At 44.2% G+C, this 25255-nt stretch overlaps 2 protein-coding genes across 4 annotated transcripts in view; one reads left to right on the forward strand and one right to left on the reverse strand.

Annotated features, from left to right (window-relative positions):
* DNAI7 (dynein axonemal intermediate chain 7) overlaps window positions 1–19475 on the reverse strand; it is a 43730-nt gene extending 24255 nt beyond the window's left edge. For both annotated transcript variants that reach the window (XM_083180817.1, XM_083180818.1), the window contains exons 1-5: window positions 19318–19475; window positions 15955–16060; window positions 15265–15356; window positions 12402–12506; window positions 1500–1637 (exon numbers count right to left, since the gene is read on the reverse strand). In XM_083180817.1, coding sequence (XP_083036943.1) covers window positions 1500–1637; window positions 12402–12506; window positions 15265–15356; window positions 15955–16060; window positions 19318–19389 — 513 coding nt within the window. In that variant the 5' untranslated portion in view covers window positions 19390–19475. The remainder of the gene's footprint in view (window positions 1–1499; window positions 1638–12401; window positions 12507–15264; window positions 15357–15954; window positions 16061–19317) is intronic.
* On the forward strand, window positions 19429–24396 carry ETFRF1 (electron transfer flavoprotein regulatory factor 1). 2 transcript variants are annotated; one of them, XM_083180822.1, is made up of 3 exons: window positions 19429–19503; window positions 23811–23894; window positions 23975–24396. In XM_083180822.1, exons 2-3 carry the CDS (start codon window positions 23850–23852, stop codon window positions 24191–24193), a joined length of 264 nt encoding a protein of 87 aa, XP_083036948.1. In that variant the 5' UTR covers window positions 19429–19503; window positions 23811–23849; the 3' UTR covers window positions 24194–24396. The 2 variants fall into 2 exon arrangements, with proteins under 2 accessions (XP_083036948.1, XP_083036949.1); XM_083180823.1 differs by having other exon boundaries at window positions 19443–19503; window positions 23755–23894.
* The last annotated feature ends 859 nt before the right edge of the window (window positions 24397–25255 follow it).

Raw genomic sequence — 25255 nt, forward strand, 5'->3', positions numbered from 1 at the left:
TCCCCTCCAGAACACGACTTGGCATACAACGTTTGCAGTCGTATTCAATCGTAGCAAGAATATGAATACAATTTTTTGTATTCGTATTCTTAGTAAATTTTCCTCTAAATCTCCATGAATCTACCGAGCGTATTTCACTTCCAATAGCTAAGTTACCCTCAGATACGCACCCTATAGTACTGAGCACTGCCAATCCCAACCATACTAAATACCACAGAGCAAAAGTGAGATATTCAGCATAATATCTGGCCAAAAATATATGGGCCCACCAAGCGCGACCACAGCGGGTACGTAACATTAAGGTTTGAGTCCAGGGCACGGAACCCCCTAAGTCAGCATGGCCACACGCGCAGCTCCGCTGCTGGCTGCGGCTCTCTGAGGAGCCGCACACACACAGCTCCACTCCTGGCTGCGGCACTCTGAGGAGCCACACACACACAGCTCCGCTCCTGGCTGCGGCTCTCTGAGGAGCCGCCCACACACAGCTCCGCGCCTGGCTGCGGCACTCTGAGGAGCCACACACACACAGCTCCGCTCCAGGCTGCGGCTCTCTGAGGAGCCGCACACACACAGCTCCGCTCCTGGCTGCGGCTCTCTGAAGAGCAGCACACACAGCTCCGCTCCTGGCTGCGGCTCTCTGAGGAGCCGCACACACACAGCTCCGCTCCTGGCTGCGGCTCTCTGAGGAGCCGCACACACAGATCCGCTCCTGGCTGTGGCACTCTGAGGAGCCACACACACACAGCTCCGCTCCTGGCTGCGGCACTCTGAGGAGCCGCACACACACACACAGCTCCACTCCTGGCTGCGACACTCTGAGGGGCCGCACACACACACACACACACAGCTCCGCTCCTGGCTGCGGCACTCTGAGGAGCCGCACACACACAGCTCCGCTCCTGGCTGCGGCACTCTGAGAAGCCGTACACACACAGCTCCATTCCTGGCTGCGGCACTCTGAGAAGTCGTACACACACAGCTCCGCTCCTGGCTGCGGTACTCTGAGGAGCCGCACACACACAGCTCCGCTCCTGGCTGCGGCACTCTGAGGAGCCGCACACACACAGCTCCGCTCCTGGCTGCGGCACTCTGAGGAGCCGCACACACACAGCTCCGCTCCTGGCTGTGGCACTCTGAGAAGTCATACACACACAGCTCTGCTCCTGGCTGCGGCACTCTGAGGAGCCTCACACACACAGCTCCGCTCCTGGCTGCGGCACTCTGAGGAGCCGCACACACACAGCTCCGCTCCTGGCTGCGGCACTCTGAGGAGCCGCACACACACAGCTCCACTCCTGGCTGCAGCAGTCACTGTGACTGTAATGACCCCATTTGCTGCCTCTGTCCATGCAAAAGAGAACATCTTTGCCTGTCAGGGGAGTTTCTGGGCAGTCAGAATCCCCCCAAGCCTGCGCCACTGGAGTGGGAGGGTGAAAGTTGAAAGGTGGGAATGAGAAGGGGGACAGTGGGAGGGTGAGATTGGGAGGATGAACACTCACACGTAGGACCAGGCTGCTCTTGTTGAGTATGGACTGGAAGTCCTCATTGGTCTCCTCGCTCCATAGACTCATAAACGTGTTGATCTCCTGAGGTATTGTGGGATCGGGGCTCCCATTACACAGCATGTAACGATCCCACTACGAAGTGATAACAAGGCAATTATAATAATAGCTACAGTACCTGTTACCTGACGCACAGAGGAGGCACTATGCTGTACACTGGTTGCTATATAACAGTCACAGTAGAAAACACTCATTAAGCTAAGGGCCAGATGTATCAAGCTTCAAAAAATGATAAAATGGAGAGTGATAAACAACCAGCCAATCAGCTCCTACCTGTCATTTTTCAAACCCAGCATGTGACATGACAGGTAGGGGCTGATTGGCTGCAGTGGTGTAGCTACCGTATGGCAGCCACCGCGGCTGCTTGGGGGACCAATCCCCAGCGGGACGCCACCGGGGCTCATATGGGCAGACAGTCTCCCAGCGCCTGCTGAGAGCCGCCCGTGACGCTGCCGCATTCCAGGTCCGGCACCGCAGATATCCTCCTGGCTCCATCTCCTGCAGTTCTAATGAAAAATGACACAACAAAATGGCTGCCCCCATACAGCAGACAGTTTTTTAGGAATATTAGAGGAGGCAGCGGCCTCCTATAGCATCCTTAAAAACTGAAGGAAAAACTGGATTGGTGGAGCGCTGTATCAATGAAAGAATTACAATCCTGACCAATTTTGATATCAATATATAAAACAATTTATTAAACAAATAAAAAGTACACATATATCACATAAGAGCATGTAGTTGCTAAGGGCATCTAGTGATGGTATATTGCACTGTGCACGAAACAGCCCCTATAATTGGTAGATGGATACTCTGGGAAAAATAGAGTCACACTTGTTCCTATATAGACTCCCTTTTTAGACAGTTTTTGCCAAATAGATGTATGTGTAAAAACCGTTATGATAACAAACCGGTGACTAACTTAATTGTTACACTATATTTGTTACCTTTATAATACATATACCGTTACCCTTAGCAACACTCTTACCATAGTGATGTAAGCATTTAGGTAAATGCTTTAAGCATTCATACATAGTGATGTAAGCATTCAGAGTTAGGTAAATGCTCTCCTATTCACAGACACTTTGGAGGGCTGTAAACCACATTAGCATATGAATAGATGCTCCTGCATCCATTGTACAATGTATCACACATGTTGAACCTGTTCACTGGCTTGATAAGAAATAAACCTATATACATTACTATATGCTTATCCAGAAATAAATCTATACTGCATGTCTAATGCGGCCCCACATGTGACTATGCGTGTGAATCACTCATTAATACGACTAAAGAAATGATGCACATAGACACACGGTTATATTTGAGATCACAGATAGTATATTATATGGGAAAATGGTCCAAAAAGGGTAACAGATATTTACATGGTACTTACACAATACTGTTTAGACTATACACAGGTTATAAACTATAACAACTATACATGTAAATGAACGCAGGCCCGACCATCCTAACACCAGCATACACACATGGATACAATTACCGCCACAGAGACAGGGGAAAAGCGTCCTCCTTGGGTCACATCTTCTTGGTGAGAGTGCGAGATCAGAGTTAGCCTAAGAAAACTAAAGTATAGTCTTGGGGGCAGGTAAGGGGGCGGGGGAGTCAATCTTGGTTGGCATTGGCCTAAACAAAGAGACTGGGCCTCTCTTTATTGGCCCTCCTGTCCATAGGAGCATCTTCCTGTTCTCATGATGCATTTCCTTTAAATACCCCTTTTGTTCCTGGCCATGAGGCAAGAACCTGTTTTGAATTGATTTGTCCTTGGTGTCCCACATAATGATTAACTAGGTTACACAGTTAAAATATATCTAAGGTCATGTATTGTGATCACATTACAATCACCATACTGACGTCTGTGGCGGCAATTACAACATTTCTACATATAAAGTATGGACGATAATATTCCAATACTTTGGGGAATACACAAATGTACATTTAAACAGGAATATCACTATGATTTAGCCATTAATGCATTACGTCCGTCCTTGTCCGTGAATTTATGCTAATAAGACGCGGCTGCGCTTGAGTATTGCGTAAAGGCCGACCGTAATACGTCAATGGCGTTTGAGGTGCAAATACGTTTTCCACAGTCCACCCTTTGATAGTAAAATAAAACTATCACACTACACAATTAATAATTCATAATTTCGCATTAATTTCCATATTTCATAAAAATTTAAATTTTTCATACAAATTTTCACTGATGAAAGGTTTGTGAAGCGTGGATCGTGTGTGTATGTGCAGTAAGAGGGGATGTATCATTTTTGCGCTATGGCTAATCCAAGATTAATAATAAATGGGGGGAGTACATTTACTTACTGTCGGCATGTCCAAACCATGGCCCTGCAACACCTAGAGGGTCACAGCCCAGACACGCCTGACTGGAATGATACATTTGGGGATGTGTGTGTGTGTGTGCAAGTGCGGTGTTCCTGCATTGATCGTGTATTGTATAACATTGCCGCAGGGTGTAATAGGGTGAACAACCTTCATATGACCTATAGAAGATGATGGAAGAAACATTGATGGGTATCATAACAAAACAATTTTCCAGGATGATGTAGAGAATTTCTTGAGAGAGCGGGGGACAGTCATTTCTTTGAGAATTTTACCAATGAGTCATGTGTAAGGGTTATCGCTCCACCTAAATAACACCATTCATTTGGATTCACAAAAACACCTTTAAATGCTTGCTTGTCACAGATAAAAATAAACGTCATTGTCAGAACTCCGCCTCTCCTTATCCACCCTTTGGTAGCGGCAACACCTTGGGGAGAAAAGAGATGGGAAAAACACAAGAACAAAGTAAAGTTTTCATCTTCTGCCTGTTTCTTCTTTCTTCGTCTGGCCAGGGGATAATTAGGGTAGTCTTTCCTTTGCCTTTATCCTTCATTAGATATCTCGGTTTTAGTCGTCTCTCAGTCTCCCCGGAGCAAGAGCTTCTAGCGATACTTCTTTCTCGTCGCTTCTAGCATCAACCACTTCCGGGACATTGACCTTTTTACAACGGGACGGATGGATCCAAGCTTCCTTTTCTGCAACCTTTACTGCTGTGGTGCTGAAAATAGTACTTGGTTCGGTCCTTCTCACCGATCTATCAAACAACTTGGGCATAACAAATTTCAGATCACAACAAAAGTCCCCTGGCTCCAGACAATCACAGTCCTTTACAGGCAATTAGGATGTCAACACTGATAACTTTCTCTGCTGCATTGTAACTTGTTGGTTCTCCTTCATAAGATATAAACAGTCACTTTATTATCACACTTTAGCCATAATGTGGATGTCTTCTGAGCAATAAATTGAAGGGAGACAGGTTAAGTGGAGTTCTGAGAGTGGTTCTGATACTATAAAGCACTATCTGCAATGCCTCAGGCCATAGCAAACCCTTATTTCAACCATAACTTTGCTCAATTTCCTGGGATCCGCAAGGATTATAGAGTTTACCATCAATCCCTAGGAGCTTACACATGACTTGGAAGACTTTTCATATACAGTGTGTACTTTTGGGATACCATATCTCTAAACAAATACATCAACACATACTAAGAGAATAAAAATAAATTCCTAAACAGTTCTAGAGTGGACTGTACAAAGTCAATTTGTATTACCTGCAAAGAATCCTCTGGAGGAGGGAATGTGGAGATGGCTCTGTGGGAACAGCCTCTCCAGTGTCTTTCCTCAGACAAGAAAGGCATGACATTGCCGTCTTACCTGCCTGTGGACCGAACTCTGGGGCCCACCAGTAAGTTTTGACCAGTTATTACATACCTTCCCTGCCAAGACAAGTCAAGCCATAGGCTATCTCTGCCATGACAGTGTGGCATGCTCTGGGAGTCACTGGTTTTCCTTGTCCATCTTTCCATTCCTGTCCACATCCCTTTGGCTTCCAGACTGCTTTCTCCTGCAGGGAACACAAATCTTGCACCTCTATATAAAGACACAGACATTTACAGGGGGAACAAAAACATTATTCGCAAAGCGCGTAGCTCACCCAGCTGTCCCGCCAGCATGGCTATCATCAAGTGACACTGAATCCTTATCAAAGGTGTGGGCTTTACACTTGATAACAGCCACTCCGTCCGGCAGCTGTGCGGCTGTCAGTAGTCCTCAAATATACAACGCTTGCGCCACTGGAGTGTCAGCTACTGTCACAAGATCTCTGAGGTGCCATAGGGCTCCAAATCTCTTGTGTTACCCCAACAAACGTACTTAGAGTTGGCATAGGTATTGACTGCTTTTCCCTCAGCCAGCTCACGCATCTTGATCAGTGGCACTAATTAAGCCACTGTTGCTGAGTGAGATGGTCCAAGGGGACCCAGTCTCTACTATACCTTCTCCATCTATTACGGTATAGCCAGTGCACAATTCTCCCATTTCGGTGTCTCTGTGGCAGCTGCCATCAGTGGGGAAAAAAAAAATTACTCATCTCTACCTCTTCCAATGGGTTGTTACCACCCTTTGGGGATATGCTGCAAAGGTCCGATTCAAACACTTCATGCCATCATGTTCGTCTAGGCTCTCACTAAATTCTACCATTCCAGCAACCTCAGTATCAACTCCCCCCTCTGTGCCTTAGAGGGCACACCTGGTAAGAGTGTTGCTGGGTTTACAATATTACTGGTAATATTTATACTTTTCAATGCAAGTTCCCATTCAGTGAACTTGGCTGATGTTTAGTCAGAATTTTGGGAGTGTCCAGACTGTATGAGGAGCATAAATAGTTAAAACACACCCCAACATCACATCCTCAGTCTTGTTTACCGGTAGTGCTATGGCAACTACACTGGGTAGACAAGTAGGAAGTGCTCGAGAAATTGGGTTGAATTGTTCACTGCAGTACGACATTGGGTCAGCTGGCATCACCAGGTTTCTACATTACTACTTTGGTCGCACACCCAGCTAGTTATTTGCAGTGCAAATCACATGGTCCCTGTGGTCAGGCATACCCAAAGCAGGAGTTCTGACTTGCTTCAAATTCTTAAAAATACAACACCAGGTTCCTTTTCATGTGGAACCTGTCTTGGTCTGTCTGACTCACTTAATTCCTGCATTGGAAATGCCAAACCAGAGAAACATGGGATTCATTCTTGGTAATATCACCAACTGTCTAATGAGACATGGGTTTGTTTCTGGGTTTGCGACTGGTATAAGACCTTCCTTCATTATTACAATTTCTATGGTAATGTCCTTACTGTTTGTATTTAAAGCATACTGGGGTTGTCTTATTTTGTTGTTCAGTATGCTGGGGTCTGGTTGGTCCATTACTATGAGCACGGATGGTAAGGGTCATTAGTCTATTGGTCAGTGGCAGCCTCCCTAAGGGCATCTATTGTCATGTCCTTCCAATTCGGGAAGAAAGGATTGCACTCTAGACCTAAGTGGTTCTTTTAGTCCTTCTATAACCACAGAAACAACCATTTCCCTATGTTGGGTTCACTTGTTTCAGTCAGGGGTAACTATGCATCTCGAACTGTCTGTCAATGACCTGTCAAAATATTCACCAGGAAATTCAGTGTTCTTTTGCTGAATGCTAAAGATTTTGTTGTACTCAGTAGTACAAGGAAAATACTTGCTCAATTGAAGATTAATTAATCGTATATTTTCCTGATTGTCAACACCATTTAAAATCCTATTTTCCCCCACCTGGCCAATGTATGGGGAAAGACAGGCTCCCAATATGATACTCCAATCCTTATTTGTGAGTCTATGTGAATTTTCCTAAATCTCTGATAAACTTTTGACAGGCCGTTTTGTTTTGTCTTGGGTCAGGGAACTCTCTGATCAAAACATTAAGTCTGTCCTTGTCAGAGGGCAATGTATACCCACCTGCCTTACTGGAATCACCCCATCCGTGTCTGGCTTTCCATAAGGGGCATGACGGGTGCAAGGTGGGCGTACACAAGTAATTTCTTGGTTTTCTAAAATGGTTGTCTCTGTGGTGTCTGGTGTGTCATACTTACCTGCCCCTCCTTGTAGATTACTGGCGTCAGCCGTCTCCTCTAACTGGGAGTTCTTATAATTCCTCCTTAACTGGGCTTGTCTCTGGCACCCATTTATCGGGTAGGAGGCGGCTGAGGTCAGCATTACATTGGCTTCACTTTCCGGATCCTTAAGTGGGATTTAAAACAAGGTACAAGTTAATACAATTTTCAGATGGTACATTTATTTTAAGTTCTCCTGTGGCGGTAATTGCCCCCTTGGTAATATAACATGGGGTGTGTGTGTAGTTGTACTTCTCAAGTTAGCTGGGCCCACGTTCATTAAACAATTCCTATGACTTTGTATTTGAACTTCTGTTTGCCACAAATTTACAGAATCATTTTGCTTCAACTTTTCCTTTTTGAATGAAATTTGACAAATTTTATCTTTCACTGTGAGCAGAACTTCAGGACCAAAACCACCAGTATCAGGGAACTTTACCTCACACTCTTTGGTCAGCTTGACCCATTCATTCAGGTATGACACATCATGTGTGCCATACTTCTTTTCCATAATGTATCCAGGAGATTCTTTGGGCATGTAACTCACGCCCCTCTTAACACTTTGGTCTATTCCAACCGGTTTCTTTACCGCACTGCCGGTTGGACCTAACCTTTCTGTCACTTATCCCTGGATACCTTATGTCCTATGGTCAATTCCAACCGGTTTCTTTACCGCACTGCCGGTTGGACCTAACCTTTCACTTTCACACAGACGATCCATCTCCAAGAGAACGCTACCTCTCCTGCCAAGAGGATCGGTGGGGTTCTGAGGTCCCCCACAAAACTATTGCCCCTTACAGCGAGCAATTCGCTCTCTGCACTGCCTGGGAGAACCACTAAAGCACCTCAGCCTAGTTAATGCCTACGTCGGCGATCTTTAACTACCTAATAGTTGAGGTGCTCCAGCAATCTCCAACAGTAGCACAGCAAGTTATTTAAATCAATACTGATTCTATAGTAACTTCAGTTGCCTTTGTTAAACAAAACAGACATGTTTGCTGTTTTAATTTAATAGACTTTCATAATACACTGCCTGTGACCGGCGTTACCGGATTATGCTTCAGTCGCTGCCTCTGATCGGCGTTCTACGACCGGCGTTCACTCAATGCACTCACAGATTCAAACAAGCTGACTTAAGAATTTTCACTCCCTTAATGGTAGCTCTGTCCCCGAATACTGCTCCAGGACATATTCCCTTAAAATTCTAAATATTATCTTAAAAGGTGTTTGAATTGTTTTATCAAATGCAATAACAATGTAAAATCGAATAAATTGTGATTGTATTAATCTAAAATACATTATCAATAAGTATTCGCATCATTGGTAATATATTTTGTAAAGGAAATGGATCGCTAATGCGTCCGCCTAAAGGGCGCAGGCCCGAACGTACGTGTTCAAGTAAACGCAGGTGCGTCTGTGGCAAGCGCGTTCACTCTGAAGCAAATGCGCCTGGGACAAGCGTGTGCACAACACCGGCGTGCACTCCGGTGGTGCCACGTATAAGATACGCACACCTTTGTTTAATTGTACCATGCTCTATACAGACGCTATTGCGCACTTAGACGTTCTTGCGTCACGCACGCAATTACGCTGCATACTCATTCGCACATGCGTCTGTGTCCCAATGTAGATTACATAAACACGATCGCATGTGTAATGGCATCTAGCATGTGTCCTGATTGTCCACTCTCACACTGTATACTCAGTCAAAAATAAATGTGCTAGCATACAGTTTGAGTGTGATTTCACTGGACTCACATGCATACATCAGTAATGCAATTGCATCACAGCTTACAATTTTATAACAATACAATCACACTTTATAACTCTATACCTTTATCACCTAGTGTATACTTAAAAAAAAACAAAAAAACTTTGTACACTTCTGGCTAATACAGTTTAACAAACCCCCTACTGCTTCTGTCCCTCCTCCTTCTCCTCCTTGCAGCTGCTGCTATAATGCTTTATCTTATGGAATGCAGCAGCGCGGGGGAAGGAAAACTGTGGGTCAGTTTACAGCACACAGCTAAATTGCTCTGTTATCAACACAGACCTGATAAATGGGTTTCTCAATCTCAATCTTAATCTAGACAATGCAAACACCCAAAATCCCTCATTTGTGGCAAACAGAATTTCAGCACAGTCTTTATGCACAATACACAATGATTTGAGAGAAAAAAAATATTTAAATACAGTATAACAATTTCACCGTCTTTGGGCCTAACTCCTAGCAACTTTCAAACCGATACAGCTCGGACGCCTCTCAATTAATACTCAGGGTACACTCTCACGCGTTAAAAGTGACTCCGGCATTATGAGATGCACTCCGTATCGCTGTGCCAGTTTTTAAGATTGTAGGCCCCACGTTGGCTGCGTCAATTGTAAAAACCGTTATGATAACAAACCGGTGACTAACTTAATTGTTACACTATATTTGTTACCTTTATAATACATATACCGTTACCCTTAGCAACACTCTTACCATAGTGATGTAAGCATTTAGGTAAATGCTTTAAGCATTCATACATAGTGATGTAAGCATTCAGAGTTAGGTAAATGCTCTCCTATTCACAGACACTTTGGAGGGCTGTAAACCACATTAGCATATGAATAGATGCTCCTGCATCCATTGTACAATGTATCACACATGTTGAACCTGTTCACTGGCTTGATAAGAAATAAACCTATATACATTACTATATGCTTATCCAGAAATAAATCTATACTGCATGTCTAATGCGGCCCCACATGTGACTATGCGTGTGAATCACTCATTAATACGACTAAAGAAATGATGCACATAGACACACGGTTATATTTGAGATCACAGATAGTATATTATATGGGAAAATGGTCCAAAAAGGGTAACAGATATTTACATGGTACTTACACAATACTGTTTAGACTATACACAGGTTATAAACTATAACAACTATACATGTAAATGAACGCAGGCCCGACCATCCTAACACCAGCATACACACATGGATACAATTACCGCCACAGAGACAGGGGAAAAGCGTCCTCCTTGGATCACATCTTCTTGGTGAGAGTGCGAGATCAGAGTTAGCCTAAGAAAACTAAAGTATAGTCTTGGGGGCAGGTAAGGGGGCGGGGGAGTCAATCTTGGTTGGCATTGGCCTAAACAAAGAGACTGGGCCTCTCTTTATTGGCCCTCCTGTCCATAGGAGCATCTTCCTGTTCTCATGATGCATTTCCTTTAAATACCCCTTTTGTTCCTGGCCATGAGGCAAGAACCTGTTTTGAATTGATTTGTCCTTGGTGTCCCACATAATGATTAACTAGGTTACACAGTTAAAATATATCTAAGGTCATGTATTGTGATCACATTACAATCACCATACTGACGTCTGTGGCGGCAATTACAACATTTCTACATATAAAGTATGGACGATAATATTCCAATACTTTGGGGAATACACAAATGTACATTTAAACAGGAATATCACTATGATTTAGCCATTAATGCATTACGTCCGTCCTTGTCCGTGAATTTATGCTAATAAGACGCGGCTGCGCTTGAGTATTGCGTAAAGGCCGACCGTAATACGTCAATGGCGTTTGAGGTGCAAATACGTTTTCCACATATGTTAACTGGTTTGGTGGGTTTCCATAAACCTGTTGGATAGCCAGATGTAATGTATCACTTCGTGAGCATAGATGTTGTTTACTCACGGAAAGAACGGCTCCAAAATGAACAGGTGGTGGTGTCCCTTGAATGTCCAGTGGGCAAAAAGATTGGTGTGGAGGGAGTTGGTCCAAGTGGTTTGTAGAGGAATTTGTAATCCAATTTGTATCCACAAGAGTATCCAGGGGTATGACCTGACGTGTTTCGTCATCCACAGATGACTTTCTATACCTTTGAGGTAACATACATCTATTTGGCAAAAACTGTCTAAAAAGGGAGTCTATATAGGAACAAGTGTGACTCTATTTTTCCCAGAGTATCCATCCCCCAATTATAGGGGCTGTTTCGTGCACAGTGCAATATACCATCACTAGATGCCCTTAGCAACTACATGCTCTTATGTGATATATGTGTACTTTTTATTTGTTTAATAAATTGTTTTATATATTGATATCAAAATTGGTCAGGATTGTAATTCTTTCATTGATACAGCGCTCCACCAATCCAGTTTTTCCTTCATATTTTCCCTTGGGGGAGTGACCACCCCCACAGGTGTGAGCAGCTTTACAAGATAGCCCATCCCCAAGCGCCTGTTTTTTGCTTTTATAGAGGCGCCCCTTTCTCCCGCCTACGGTAGAGAGACGTCCTCTGTACGCAAATTCTCTTTTTTTTTTTTCATCCTTAAAAACTGTCTGCTATTAGGGGGCAGCCATTTTGTTGTGTCATTTTTCATTAGAACTGCAGGAGACGGAGCCAGGAGGATATCTGTGGTGCCGGACCTGGAATGCGGCGGCGGCATGCGGAGGGGTAAAGGCTGGTTGTTTATCACTCTCCATTTTATCATGTTTTGAAGCTTAATAGATCTGGCCCTAAATGAGGGGACATTGTTTATGTACTTTGTAGGACGATGCGGAACCCTTGTGGCGACATATAAATAAAGAATGATAATAATAATTTATCATTATGCACAGTGAATTGCAAACACACATGGTGCTATGTCTCCCTCTACTGGCAAATAACACAAACTACAGGCTGGCCTCAGCAGCAGTCCGTCATGTAGCGCAGGAAGGTTTGACTGTCAGTATGTATTCAGTAAGGAATATATTGTAGAGAATGTGCAGATAACTGTACAGATCTCTATCATTAGCAGGCGAACACAAGAAGCTTCTGATTAGGTAACCAGACCTTGGCCTGTATCCGCAGGTCTCTCCTCCAGCGCACTGCGGCGTCCAGCTTCTCATCAATCAGCAGTCGGTATTCTGCGAGCTCCTCCTCTCTGTGTTCTAGTTGCTGTTATAAGAGAGAGACACGGTTATGTGGCCGCTCGGCGGGATGAAGGCGACACTAGCATGTCATGTGACCTCAGTGCTACCGGGGACATCCCTAGATGTAAATACTTCTTTCTACAGTGAGGACTCCTAGTGCAGTGCAATGGGAAGAATTTGGGGCCTATTTAATGTTTTACTCCAATGGGGAGCAAGTAAGGGACAGTGTGAGATGTCATCGCAGATAAATCCTCCGCCGCACGGCTGATGGGTGGCTGCAAAAACCACAGAGACCATCACAGCATAATACTATCTCTAACCATGTGCCGAGACTCACAGAGGACCATCACAGCATAATACTATCTCTCACCATGTGCCGAGACTCACAGAGGGCCATCACAGCATAATACTATCTCCCACCATGTGCCGAGACTCACAGAGGGCCATCACAGCATAATACTATCTCTCACCATGTGCCGAGACTCACAGAGGACCATCACAGCATAATACTATCTCTCACCATGTGCCGAGACTCACAGAGGACCATCACAGCATAATACTATCTCTCACCATGTGCCGAGACTCACAGAGGACAGTCACAGCATAATACTATCTCTCACCATGAGCCGAGACTCACAGAGGACCATCACAGAATAATACTATCTCTCACCATGTGCCGAGACTCACAGAGGACCATCACAGCATAATACTATCTCTTACCATGTGCCGAGACTCACAGAGGACCGTCACAGCATAATACTATCTCTTACCATGTGCCGAGACTCACAGAGGACCGTCACAGCATAATACTATCTCCCACCATGTGCCGAGACTCACAGAGGGCCGTCACAGCATAATACTATCTCTCACCATGTGCAGAGACTCACAGAGGACCGTCACAGCATAATACTATCTCCCACCATGTGCCGAGACTCACAGAGGACCTTCACAGCATAATACTATCACCCACCATGTGCCGAGACTCACAGAGAGCGGTCACAGCATAACACTATCTATCACCATGTGCCGAGACTCACAGAGGACCATCACAGCATAATACTATCTCCCACCATGTGCCAAGACTCACAGAGGGCCGTCACAGCATAATACTATCTCTCACCATGTGCCGAGACTCACAGAGGACCATCACAGCATAATACTATCTCTTACCATGTGCCGAGACTCACAGAGGACCGTCACAGCATAATACTATCTCTTACCATGTGCCGAGACTCACAGAGGACCGTCACAGCATAATACTATCTCCCACCATGTGCCAAGACTCACAGAGGGCCGTCACAGCATAATACTATCTCCCACCATGTGCCAAGACTCACAGAGGGCCGTCACAGCATAATACTATCTCTCACCATATGCCGAGACTCACAGAGGACCATCACAGCATAATACTATCTCCCACCATGTGCCAAGACTCACAGAGGGCCGTCACAGCATAATACTATCTCTCACCATGTGCCGAGACTCACAGAGGACCATCACAGCATAATACTATCTCTCACCATGTGCCGAGACTCACAGAGGACCGTCACAGCATAATACTATCTCTCACCATGTGCAGAGACTCACAGAGGGCCGTCACAGCATAATACTATCTCTCACCATGTGCAGAGACTCACAGAGGACCATCACAGCATAATACTATCTCCCACCATGTGCCGAGACTCAAAGAGGACCATCACAGCATAATACTATCTCTCACCATATGTCGAGACTCACAGAGGACCATCACAGCATAATACTATCTCTCACCATGTGCCGAGACTCACAGAGGACCGTCACAGCATAATACTATCTCTCACCATGTGCAGAGACTCACAGAGGGCCATCACAGCATAATACTATCTCTTACCATGTGCCAAGACTCACAGAGGACCATCACAGCATAATACTATCTCCCACCATGTGCCGAGACTCAAAGAGGACCATCACAGCATAATACTATCTCTCACCATATGCCGAGACTCACAGAGGACCATCACAGCATAATACTATCTCTCACCATGTGCCGAGACTCACAGAGGGCCGTCACAGCATAACACTATCTCTCACCATATGCCGAGACTCACAGAGGACCATCACAGCATAACACTATCTCTCACCTTTGCCGAGACTCACAGAGGGCCGTCACAGCATAATACTATCTCTCACCATGTGCCGAGATTCACAGAGGACCATCACAGCATAATACTATCTCTCACCATGTGCCGAGACTCACAGAGGACTGTCACAGCATAATACTATCTCCCACCATGTGCCGAGACTCACAGAGGGCCGTCACAGCATAATACTATCTCTCACCATGTGCCGAGACTCACAGAGGGCCGTCACAGCATAAAACTCTCTCTCACCATGTGCTGAGACTCACAGAGGGCCGTCACAGCATAATACTATCTCTCACCATGTGCCGAGACTCACAGAGGGCCGTCACAGCATAATACTATCTCTCAATATGTGCCGAGACTCACAGAGGACTTTCACAGCATAATACTATCTCTCACCATGTGCCGAGACTCACAGAGAACCGTCACAGCATAATACTATCTCTTACCATGTGCCGAGACTCACAGAGGACCATCACAGCATAATACTATCTCTCACCATGTGCCGAGACTCACAAAGGACTTTCACAGCATAATACTATCTCTCACCATGTGCCGAGACTCACAGAGGGCTGTCACAGCATAATACTATCTCTCACCATGTGCCGAGACTCACAGAGAACCGTCACAGCCAGGGCTTATAACCTTCGCTAGGGGTCTCACCTTCGCTTTCAGACGCTCTGTCTCTTCCCTTTCCAGACGCTCCTTTTCCAGGCGCACTGCCTCAATCTGTTGGGCAAGCAGCTGGGCTTCCTCTACAATACAGAAGGCAACACGTGACATAGTGGTGGCATCTCTGGGATATGCCACAGCAGCTGTGTGTGGTCTGCAGGGGCAGCCAATAATAATGCCAGCGGCTTGGTGGTAAGGCAGGAGACGGGGACCCTAGATCGCAAGCTCCCTGCAGAGGTTTCAGTTGCTCAGTCTGGTGCCATCTATAGGCTTCCAGCACGCTTACCACTTAAATTCTTGAATTCGCCCAGTAGAGGTGAGGAGCAGCATTAGGCGGTTATTATATAGACGTGTTACACATAAATAACACAGGCATTACCGTGTAACATACTACAGACATATGGCCTAATTCAGCTTGGATCGCTAATCAGACAATACAAGCAGAACGCTGCCGCTGCCCAGACTGGAAGGAAAAGCGCCCCGCGCACATTTGCTAATGCAGTGGCGGATCCATTCGCAAATTGCGGAACTTTGAAGGGAGCTTATAGGATATACTGTATATATATATATATATATATATATATATATATATATATATATATATATATATATATGTAATATGGGACAGGACAGAGGGTACATGGGACACCCCCCTTCTCCCAGAGTGCACCAATACACAACCTTCTTCCCTCTGTCTCCGCTCCTCCTCCTCCTTCTGTAGCCGCAGTCTGTCCGCCTTGCTGAGCTTTCCCTTCCTCTGAGAGGTGGCGGATGCACCTTTGGCTGACTGAATAAAGAAACTCACATTATTGCACAGTCCCTGATAATAGCTGTACTTCCTCCTGGCGGTCCTGTCCTGTGTTAGTACATAGGCTCGTACTGTAACTAAAACCTGTTTATAAGTTAAAGCAATTCTATGGATTGTAAGCTTTTATAGATGCCAATATTTATAAGGCGACACAACCACGCCCACTTTCCACACAACCACTTTTCATCCAATCACTCATAATATTACACCCCATACACCAGATATAATATTACACCCCATACACCAGATATAATATTACACCCCATACCTCATACACCAGACATAATATTACACCCCATACCTCATACACCAGACATAATGTTACACCCCATACCTCATACACCAGACATATTACACCCCATACCTCATACACCAGACATAATGTTACACCCCATACACCAGACATAATATTACACCCCATACCTCATACACCAGACATAATATTACACCCCATACCTCATACACCAGACATAATATTACACCCCATACATAATATTACACCCCATACCTCATACACCAGACATAATATTCCACCCCATACCTCATACACCAGACATAATATTACACCCCATACACCATACATAATATTACACCCCATACCTTATACACCAGACATAATATTACACCCCATACCTCATACACCAGACATAATATTACACCCCATACTCCAGACATAATATTACACCCCATACCTCATACACCAGACATAATATTACACCTCATACCTCATACACCAGACATAATATTACACCCCATACCTCATACACCAGACATAATATTACACCCCATACCTCATACTCCAGACATAATATTACACCCCATACCTCATACACCAGACATAATATTACACCCCATACCTCATACACCAGACATAATATTACTCCCCATACCCCATACATAATATTACACCCTATACCTCATACACCAGACATAATATTCCACCCCATACCTCATACACCAGACATAATATTACACCCCATACCCCATACATAATATTACACCCCATACCTCATACACCAGACATAATATTACACCCCATACCTCATACACCAGACATAATATTACACCCCATACACCAGACATAATATTACACCCCATACTCCAGACATAATATTACACCCCATACCTCATACACCAGACATAATATTACACCACATACCTCATACACCAGACATAATATTACACCCCATACCTCATACTCCAGACATAATATTACACCCCATACCTCATACTCCAGACATAACATTACACCCCATACCTCATACTTCAGACATAATATTACACCTCATACCTCATACTCCAGACATAATATTACACCCCATACCTCATACACCAGACATAATATTACACCCCATACCCCATACATAATATTACACCCCATACCTCATACACCAGACATAATATTACACCCCATACCTCATACACCAGACATAATATTACACCCCATACCTCATCCACCAGACATAATATTACACCCCATACTCCAGACATAATATTACACCCCATACCTCATACACCAGACATAATATTACACCACATACCTCATACACCAGACATAATATTACACCCCATACCTCATACTCCAGACATAATATTACACCACATACCTCATACACCAGACATAATATTACACCCCATACCTCATACACCAGACATAATATTACACCCCATACCTCATACTCCAGACATAATATTACACCCCATACTCCAGACATAATATTACACCTCATACCTCATACACCAGACATAATGTTACACCCCATACACCAGACATAATGTTACACCCCATACCCCATACTCCAGACATAATATTACACCCCATACCTCCTACCCCATACTCCAGACATAATGTTACACCCCATACCTCATACACCAGACATAATATTACACCCCATACCTCATACACCAGACATAATATTACACCCCATACCTCATACACCAGACATAATATTACACCCCATACCTCATACACCAGACATAATGTTACACCCCATACCCCAGACATAATATTACACCCCATACCTCATACACCAGACATAATGTTACACCCCATACCTCATACACCAGACATAATATTACACCCCATACCTCATACACCAGACATAATGTTACACCCCATACCCCATACTCCAGACATAATATTACACCCCATACACCAGATATAATATTACACCCCATACACCAGACATAATATTCCACCCCATACCTCATACTCCAGACATAATATTCCACCCCATACCTCATACTCCAGACATAATATTCCACCCCATACCTCATACACAGACATAATATTACACCTCATACCTCATACACCAGACATAATATTACACCCCATACCTCATGCACCAGACATAATATTACACCCCATACCTCATACTCCAGACATAATATTACACCCCATACCTCATACTCCAGACATAATATTACACCCCATACCTCATACTCCAGACATAATATTACACCCCATACCTCATACACCAGACATAATATTACACTTCATACCCCATACATAATATTACACCCCATACATACTATTACACCCCATACATAATGTTACACCCCATACCTCATACACCATACATAATATTACACCTCATACATATTGTTACACCCCATACCTTATACACCATACATAATATGACACCCCATACATAATATTACACCCCATACCTCATACACCATACATAATATTACACCCCATACATAATGTTACACCCCATACTTCATACCCCATACATAATGTTACACCTCATACACCATACATAATGTTACACCTCATACACCATACATAATGTTACACCCCATACATAATATTACACCCCATACTTCATACCCCATACATAATGTTACACCTCATACACCATACATAATGTTACACCTCATACACCATACATAATGTTACACCCCATACATAATATTACACCCCATACTTCATACCCCATACATAATGTTACACCTCATACACCATACATAATGTTACACCCCATACACCATACATAATGTTACACCCCATACCTCATACACCATACATAATGTTAGTTACACCCCATACCTCATACTCTATACATATTGTTACACCCCATACCTTATACACCATACATAATAATGTTACACCCCATACCTCATACCCCATACATAATATTACACCCCATACATAATTTTACACCCCAGACGTTATAATACACCCCAAATGCTACCTCATACATAATATTACACCCCCGGGATTCCCCTCTCACCATTCTGTAATCTGTAGGACAACGATGTCTCCTCAGCTTTGAGTCCCCGTCACCATAGAAACAGTGGCGCATGCGTGACGTCACCAGCAAGCGCCGGACAGATCGCGGAAGTACCCAGAGGTGAGAGCTCTGACGTCAGTTCAACACTCGGAGGGCACTCACTGTCACTGTGTGCAGACAGCGGGGGTGAGTTACCGAAACTGCGCCCCCTGTACCCTGTATATATTATATACACTGCCCTTCCCGTACCCTGTATATATTATATACATTGCCCCTCCCGTACCCTGTATAATATACACCGCCCCCTCCTGTACCCTGTATATATTATATACACCGCCCCTCCTGTACCCTGTATATATTACAGACTCTGCCCCATCCCCTGTACATGTCATATGCTATACACTGCTCCCACCCCCTGTACATATTATATACACTGCTCCCACCCCCTGTACATATTATATACACTGCTCCCACCCCCTGTACATATTATATACACTGCTCCCACCCCCTGTACATATTATATACACTGCTCCCACCCCCTGTACATATTATATACACTGCTCCCACCCCCTGTATATGTTATATACACTGCTCCCACCCCCTGTACATATAATATACACTGCTCCCACCCCCTGTACATATTATATACACTGCTCCCACCCCCTGTACATATAATATACACTGCTCCCACCCCCTGTACATATTATATACACTGCTCCCACCCCCTGTACATATTATATACACTGCTCCCACCCCCTGTACATATTATATACACTGCTCCCACCCCCTGTACATATTATATACACTGCTCCCACCCCCTGTACATATTATATACGCTGCTCCCACCCCCTGAATATATTATATACACTGCTCACACCCCCTGTACATATTATATACACTGCTCCCACCCCCTGTATATATTATATACACTGCTCCCACCCCCTGTATATGTTATATACACTGCTCCCACCCCCTGTACATATTATATACACTGCTCCCACCCCCTGTATATATTATATACACTGCTCCCACCCCCTGTACATAGAAACATAGAATTTGACAGGAGATAAGAACCACTTGGCCCATCTACACTGATCCCACCCCCTGTATATATTATATACACTGTTCCACCCCCTGTATATATTCTATACACTGCTCCCACCCCCTGTACATATTATATACACTGCTCCCGCCCCCTGTACATATTATATACACTGCCCCCTCCTGTACTCTGTATATATTATATACACAGTCGATTGGACTTTCTATTTTGTTATATATATATATACTGTGATGCACCATTGTAAATTGTATTTACTTGAAATATTTTATCTTTGACGCCAACATATTTTAAGTGAACCCCAATAAAGGTTATTTATTAACTCAATCATCTTACTACTTTACACCCATTTAACTAAAAAGAGTGCCCCAAAAACCTAGTTTTGTTCTTCCTTTGCCCTTCTTTGGACACCCCACTTTCAATTAAATTATATACTCCGCCCCCTCCTGTACCCTTTATATATTATATACACTGCCCCTTCCCATACTCTGTATATATTATATACACTGCTCCCACCCCCTGTACATATTATATACACTGCTCCCACCCCCTGTACATATTATATACACTGCTCCCACCCCCTGTACATATTATATACACCGCCCCTCCTGTACTCTGTATATATTATATACACTGCCCCCTCCTGTACCCTGTATATATTATATACACTGCTCCCACCCCCTGTATATATTATATACACTGCTCCCACCCCCTGTACATATTATATACACCGCCCCTCCTGTACTCTGTATATATTATATACACCGCCCCATCCTGTACCCTGTACCCTGTATATATTATATACACTGCCCCATCCCCTGTATATATTCTATACACTGATCCCACCCCCTGTACATATTGAATACACTGCTCCCGCCCCCTGTACATATTATATACACTGCCCCCTCCTGTACTCTGTATATATTATATACACCGCCCCCTCCTGTACCCTGTATATATTATATACACTGCCCCTTCCCGTACTCTGTATATATTATATACACTGCCCTTCCTGTACCCTGTATATATTATATACACTGCCCCTCCCGTACCCTGTATATGTTATATACACTGCTCCCACCCCCTGTATATATTATATACACTGCCCTTCCCATACCCTGTGTATATTATATGCAATGCCCCTCCCGCACCCTGTATATGTTATATACACTGCTCCCACCCCCTGTACATATTATATACACCACCCCCTCCTGTACTCTGTATATATTATATACACCGCCCCCTCCTGTACCCTGTATATATTATATACACCGCCCCCTACTGTACCCTGTATATATTATATACACCGCCCCCTCCTGTACCCTGTATATATTATATACACCGCCCCCTCCTGTACCCTGTATATATTATATACACCGCCCCCTACTGTACCCTGTATATATTATATACACCGCCCCCTCCTGTACCCTGTATATATTATATACACCGCCCCCTCCTGTACCCTGTATATATTATATACACCGCCCCCTCCTGTACCCTGTATATATTATATACACCGCCCCTCCTGTACCCTGTATATATTATATACACCGCCCCCTCCTGTACCCTGTATGTATTATATACACCGCCCCCTCCTGTACCCTGTATATATTCTATACACTGCTCCCACCCCCTGTACATATTATATACACTGCTCCCGCCCCTGTACATATTATATATACACTCGCCCCCTCCTGTACTCTGTATATATTATATACACCGCCCCCTACTGTACCCTGTATATATTATATACACTGCCCCCTCCTGTATTCTGTATATATTATATACACTGCCCCTCCCGTACCCTGTATATATTATATATACTGCCCCTCCCGTACCCTGTATATATTCTATGCACTGCTCCCACCCCCTGTATATATTCTATACACCACCCCTCCTGTACCCTGTATATATTATATATACTGCCCCTCCCGTACCCTGTATATGTTATATACACTGCTCCCACCCCCTGTATATATTCTATACACCACCCCTCCTGTACCCTGTATATGTTATACACTGCCCCTCTCCTGTACATATTATATACTCTGCCCCTTCCTGTACACTGTATATATAAAATATACACACCCTGTATATATTCTATGCACTGCTCCCACCCCCTGTATATATTCTATACACCGCCCCCTCCTGTACCCTGTATAAATTATATACACCGCCCCCTACTGTACCCTGTATATATTATATACACCGCCCCCTCCTGTACCCTGTATATATTATATACACCGCCCCCTCCTGTACCCTGTATATATTATATACACCGCCCCCTCCTGTACCCTGTATATATTATATACACCGCCCCCTCCTGTACCCTGTATATATTATATACACCGCCCCCTCCTGTACCCTGTATATATTATATACACCGCCCCCTCCTGTACCCTGTATATATTCTATACACCACCCCTCCTGTACCCTGTATATGTAATACACTGCCCCTCTCCTGTACATATTATATACACTGCCCCCTCCTGTACCCTGTATATATTATATACACCGCCCCCTCCTGTACCCTGTATGTTATACACTGCCCCTCTCCTGTACATATTATATACACTGCCCCCTCCTGTACCCTGTATATATTATATACACCGCCCCCTCCTGTACCCTGTATATATTGTATACACCGCCCCCTCCTGTACTCTGTATATATTATATACACCGCCCCCTCCTGTACCCTGTATATGTTATACAATGCCCCTCTCCTGTACATATTATATACACCGCCCCCTCCTGTGCCCTGTATATATTATATACACCGCCCCCTCCTGTACTCTGTATATATTCTATACACCACCCCTCCTGTACCCTGTATATGTTATACACTGCCCTTCTCCTGTACATATTATATACTCTGCCCCTTCCTGTACCCTGTATATATTATATACACCGCCCCCTCCTGTACCCTGTATATATTATATACACCGCCCCCTCCTGTACCCTGTATATATTATATACACCGCCCCCTCCTGTACCTTGTATATATTATATACACCGCCCCCTCCTGTACTCTGTATATATTCTATACACCACCCCTCCTGTACCCTGTATATGTTATACACTGCCCCTCTCCTGTACATATTATATACTCTGCCCCTTCCTGTACACTGTATATATAAAATATACACACCCTGTACCCTATATATATTCTATGCACTGCTCCCACCCCCTGTATATATTCTATACACCACCCCCTCCTGTACCCTGTATATGTTATACAATGCCCCTCTCCTGTACATATTATATACTCTGCCCCTTCCTGTACACTGTATATCACTGATTTGCCCTTTCAGCAGATAGTTCGATGTGATGATGATAGATAGATAGATAGATGTCCTGCTTCCCCCTCTTGCATCTAAGGGTATATACATAGGAGGACGTATCTAAGTTCTCTGTGCTTCTGTGTACACTGACAGCCGTCCCCAGATGATGTGCTCGCTGTCTGGCTGCAGCAATGGCGAGTCCTCTGCGCAGAGAAGTGGTGTCCCTGTATAAGAATGTAAGTCCTGCATCCTCCATCCAGCACCGCGTCTGCTCCCAGTGCTATCTGAAGCGCTCACCTCTCCTCTTACTCTGCAGCTGCTGTTCCTGGGACGTGAATACCCAAAAGGTGAGACCTACTTCAGGGAGCGTCTGAAGAAAGCCTTTGTGAAGAACCGCGATGTGACAGACCCGGAGCAGATACGACAACTCATCGCTCGTGGAGAGTTTGTTATTAAAGAGCTGGAAGCGTTGTACTTCCTGAGAAAGTACCGGGCTATGAAACATCGCTATTATGAGGACAGCCCACGTTCCTAGCGTCGCCTGTAGTCGCGGTCTCTCGTTATAGGGGCCCCGGTGTCATACAGGGACACATAATCCATCACCACACACCAGTGTTGTCTGCGCAGTCAGAGGATGGGCCAGAATCAAATCATCAGTGAACACGATCAATGAATCATTTATATTTCTAATAAAGACAAAATGTTTCCTTTGTTAAATAAAATCCCCGATATATTTTACTTGTTGTACGACAAACCTGAGATCACCCAGCAGCCACAATACACAGATCTCATCCCGAGGTTCCCAAATTCCACCGTTACAGTCTGCTCTTAAGGATATCCAAGCTTGAGGACAGGTACCCTAGACTCATCCATCCGGACTGAACCAGAGATATCCTTAAATCCTGGCCTGTCACGCAGGGGTTTGTGAAACTCTGCCAGAGAACAGAGCTGCTGCAGTTGCTGGGCGTTCTAGTGCTTGGCGCATGTACGGGTTTATTTCGGGGTGGTATATTAGGTCAGCAATGACTATGCTGACAGTGTCAGAAGTTTGACAGGCACAGAGTTGACGTAAGGAAATGTTTGACATGGCTCTTTCATGCTTTTTTGGTGTCAATTTGTAGATTTGATAACATACTTCCCACAATAGTGTACCACTTTACCCGCCATGCTACAGGCCATGTTACCGTTCCCAGTCAGACTCCACGTGGATGATAATGTACTGTATGAAAAAGAAAATCCAGAAAACCAACCTCATATCGACTTTTTATATGTCCACCACTGCCCTGTCAATCTTTTTGTCTGTGTTGATCTTGTCAATGGTAATTTATTGCCTATCATCCAGATCCCAATTTAATGTTCTAGGAACCACAAATCAATATAATCAGATATAAACTATGACTGTAACATCTACTGTTCAGCGTTACCCCGACACCTCCCTATTGGTCTGTTATAAAGACGTCTCCTCCCTTTCCATCTAAAACTCCTCCCACAGATTTAGGACAGTTTTGTTAATCATGATCAAATTGGGGCACTGTGGTTGGGGGTGAGAGTGAGGACCAATCACAATCTGCCATTTGTTTGGTATTGCTGTCCATAT

This window comes from Crinia signifera, chromosome 4, assembly GCF_055691185.1.
Source record: "Crinia signifera chromosome 4, ASM5569118v1, whole genome shotgun sequence".
NCBI classification, from domain to species: Eukaryota; Metazoa; Chordata; class Amphibia; order Anura; family Myobatrachidae; genus Crinia; species Crinia signifera.

Excerpts from the sequence above, each read along its gene's own strand:
- ETFRF1 (XM_083180822.1), top strand. The coding sequence starts at position 23,850 with ATGGCGAGTCCTCTGCGCAGAGAAGTGGTGTCCCTGTATAAGAAT. Across the intron at positions 23,895-23,974 it reads TGGTGTCCCTGTATAAGAAT|CTGCTGTTCCTGGGACGTGA; the intron begins GTAAGTCCTGCA and ends CTTACTCTGCAG.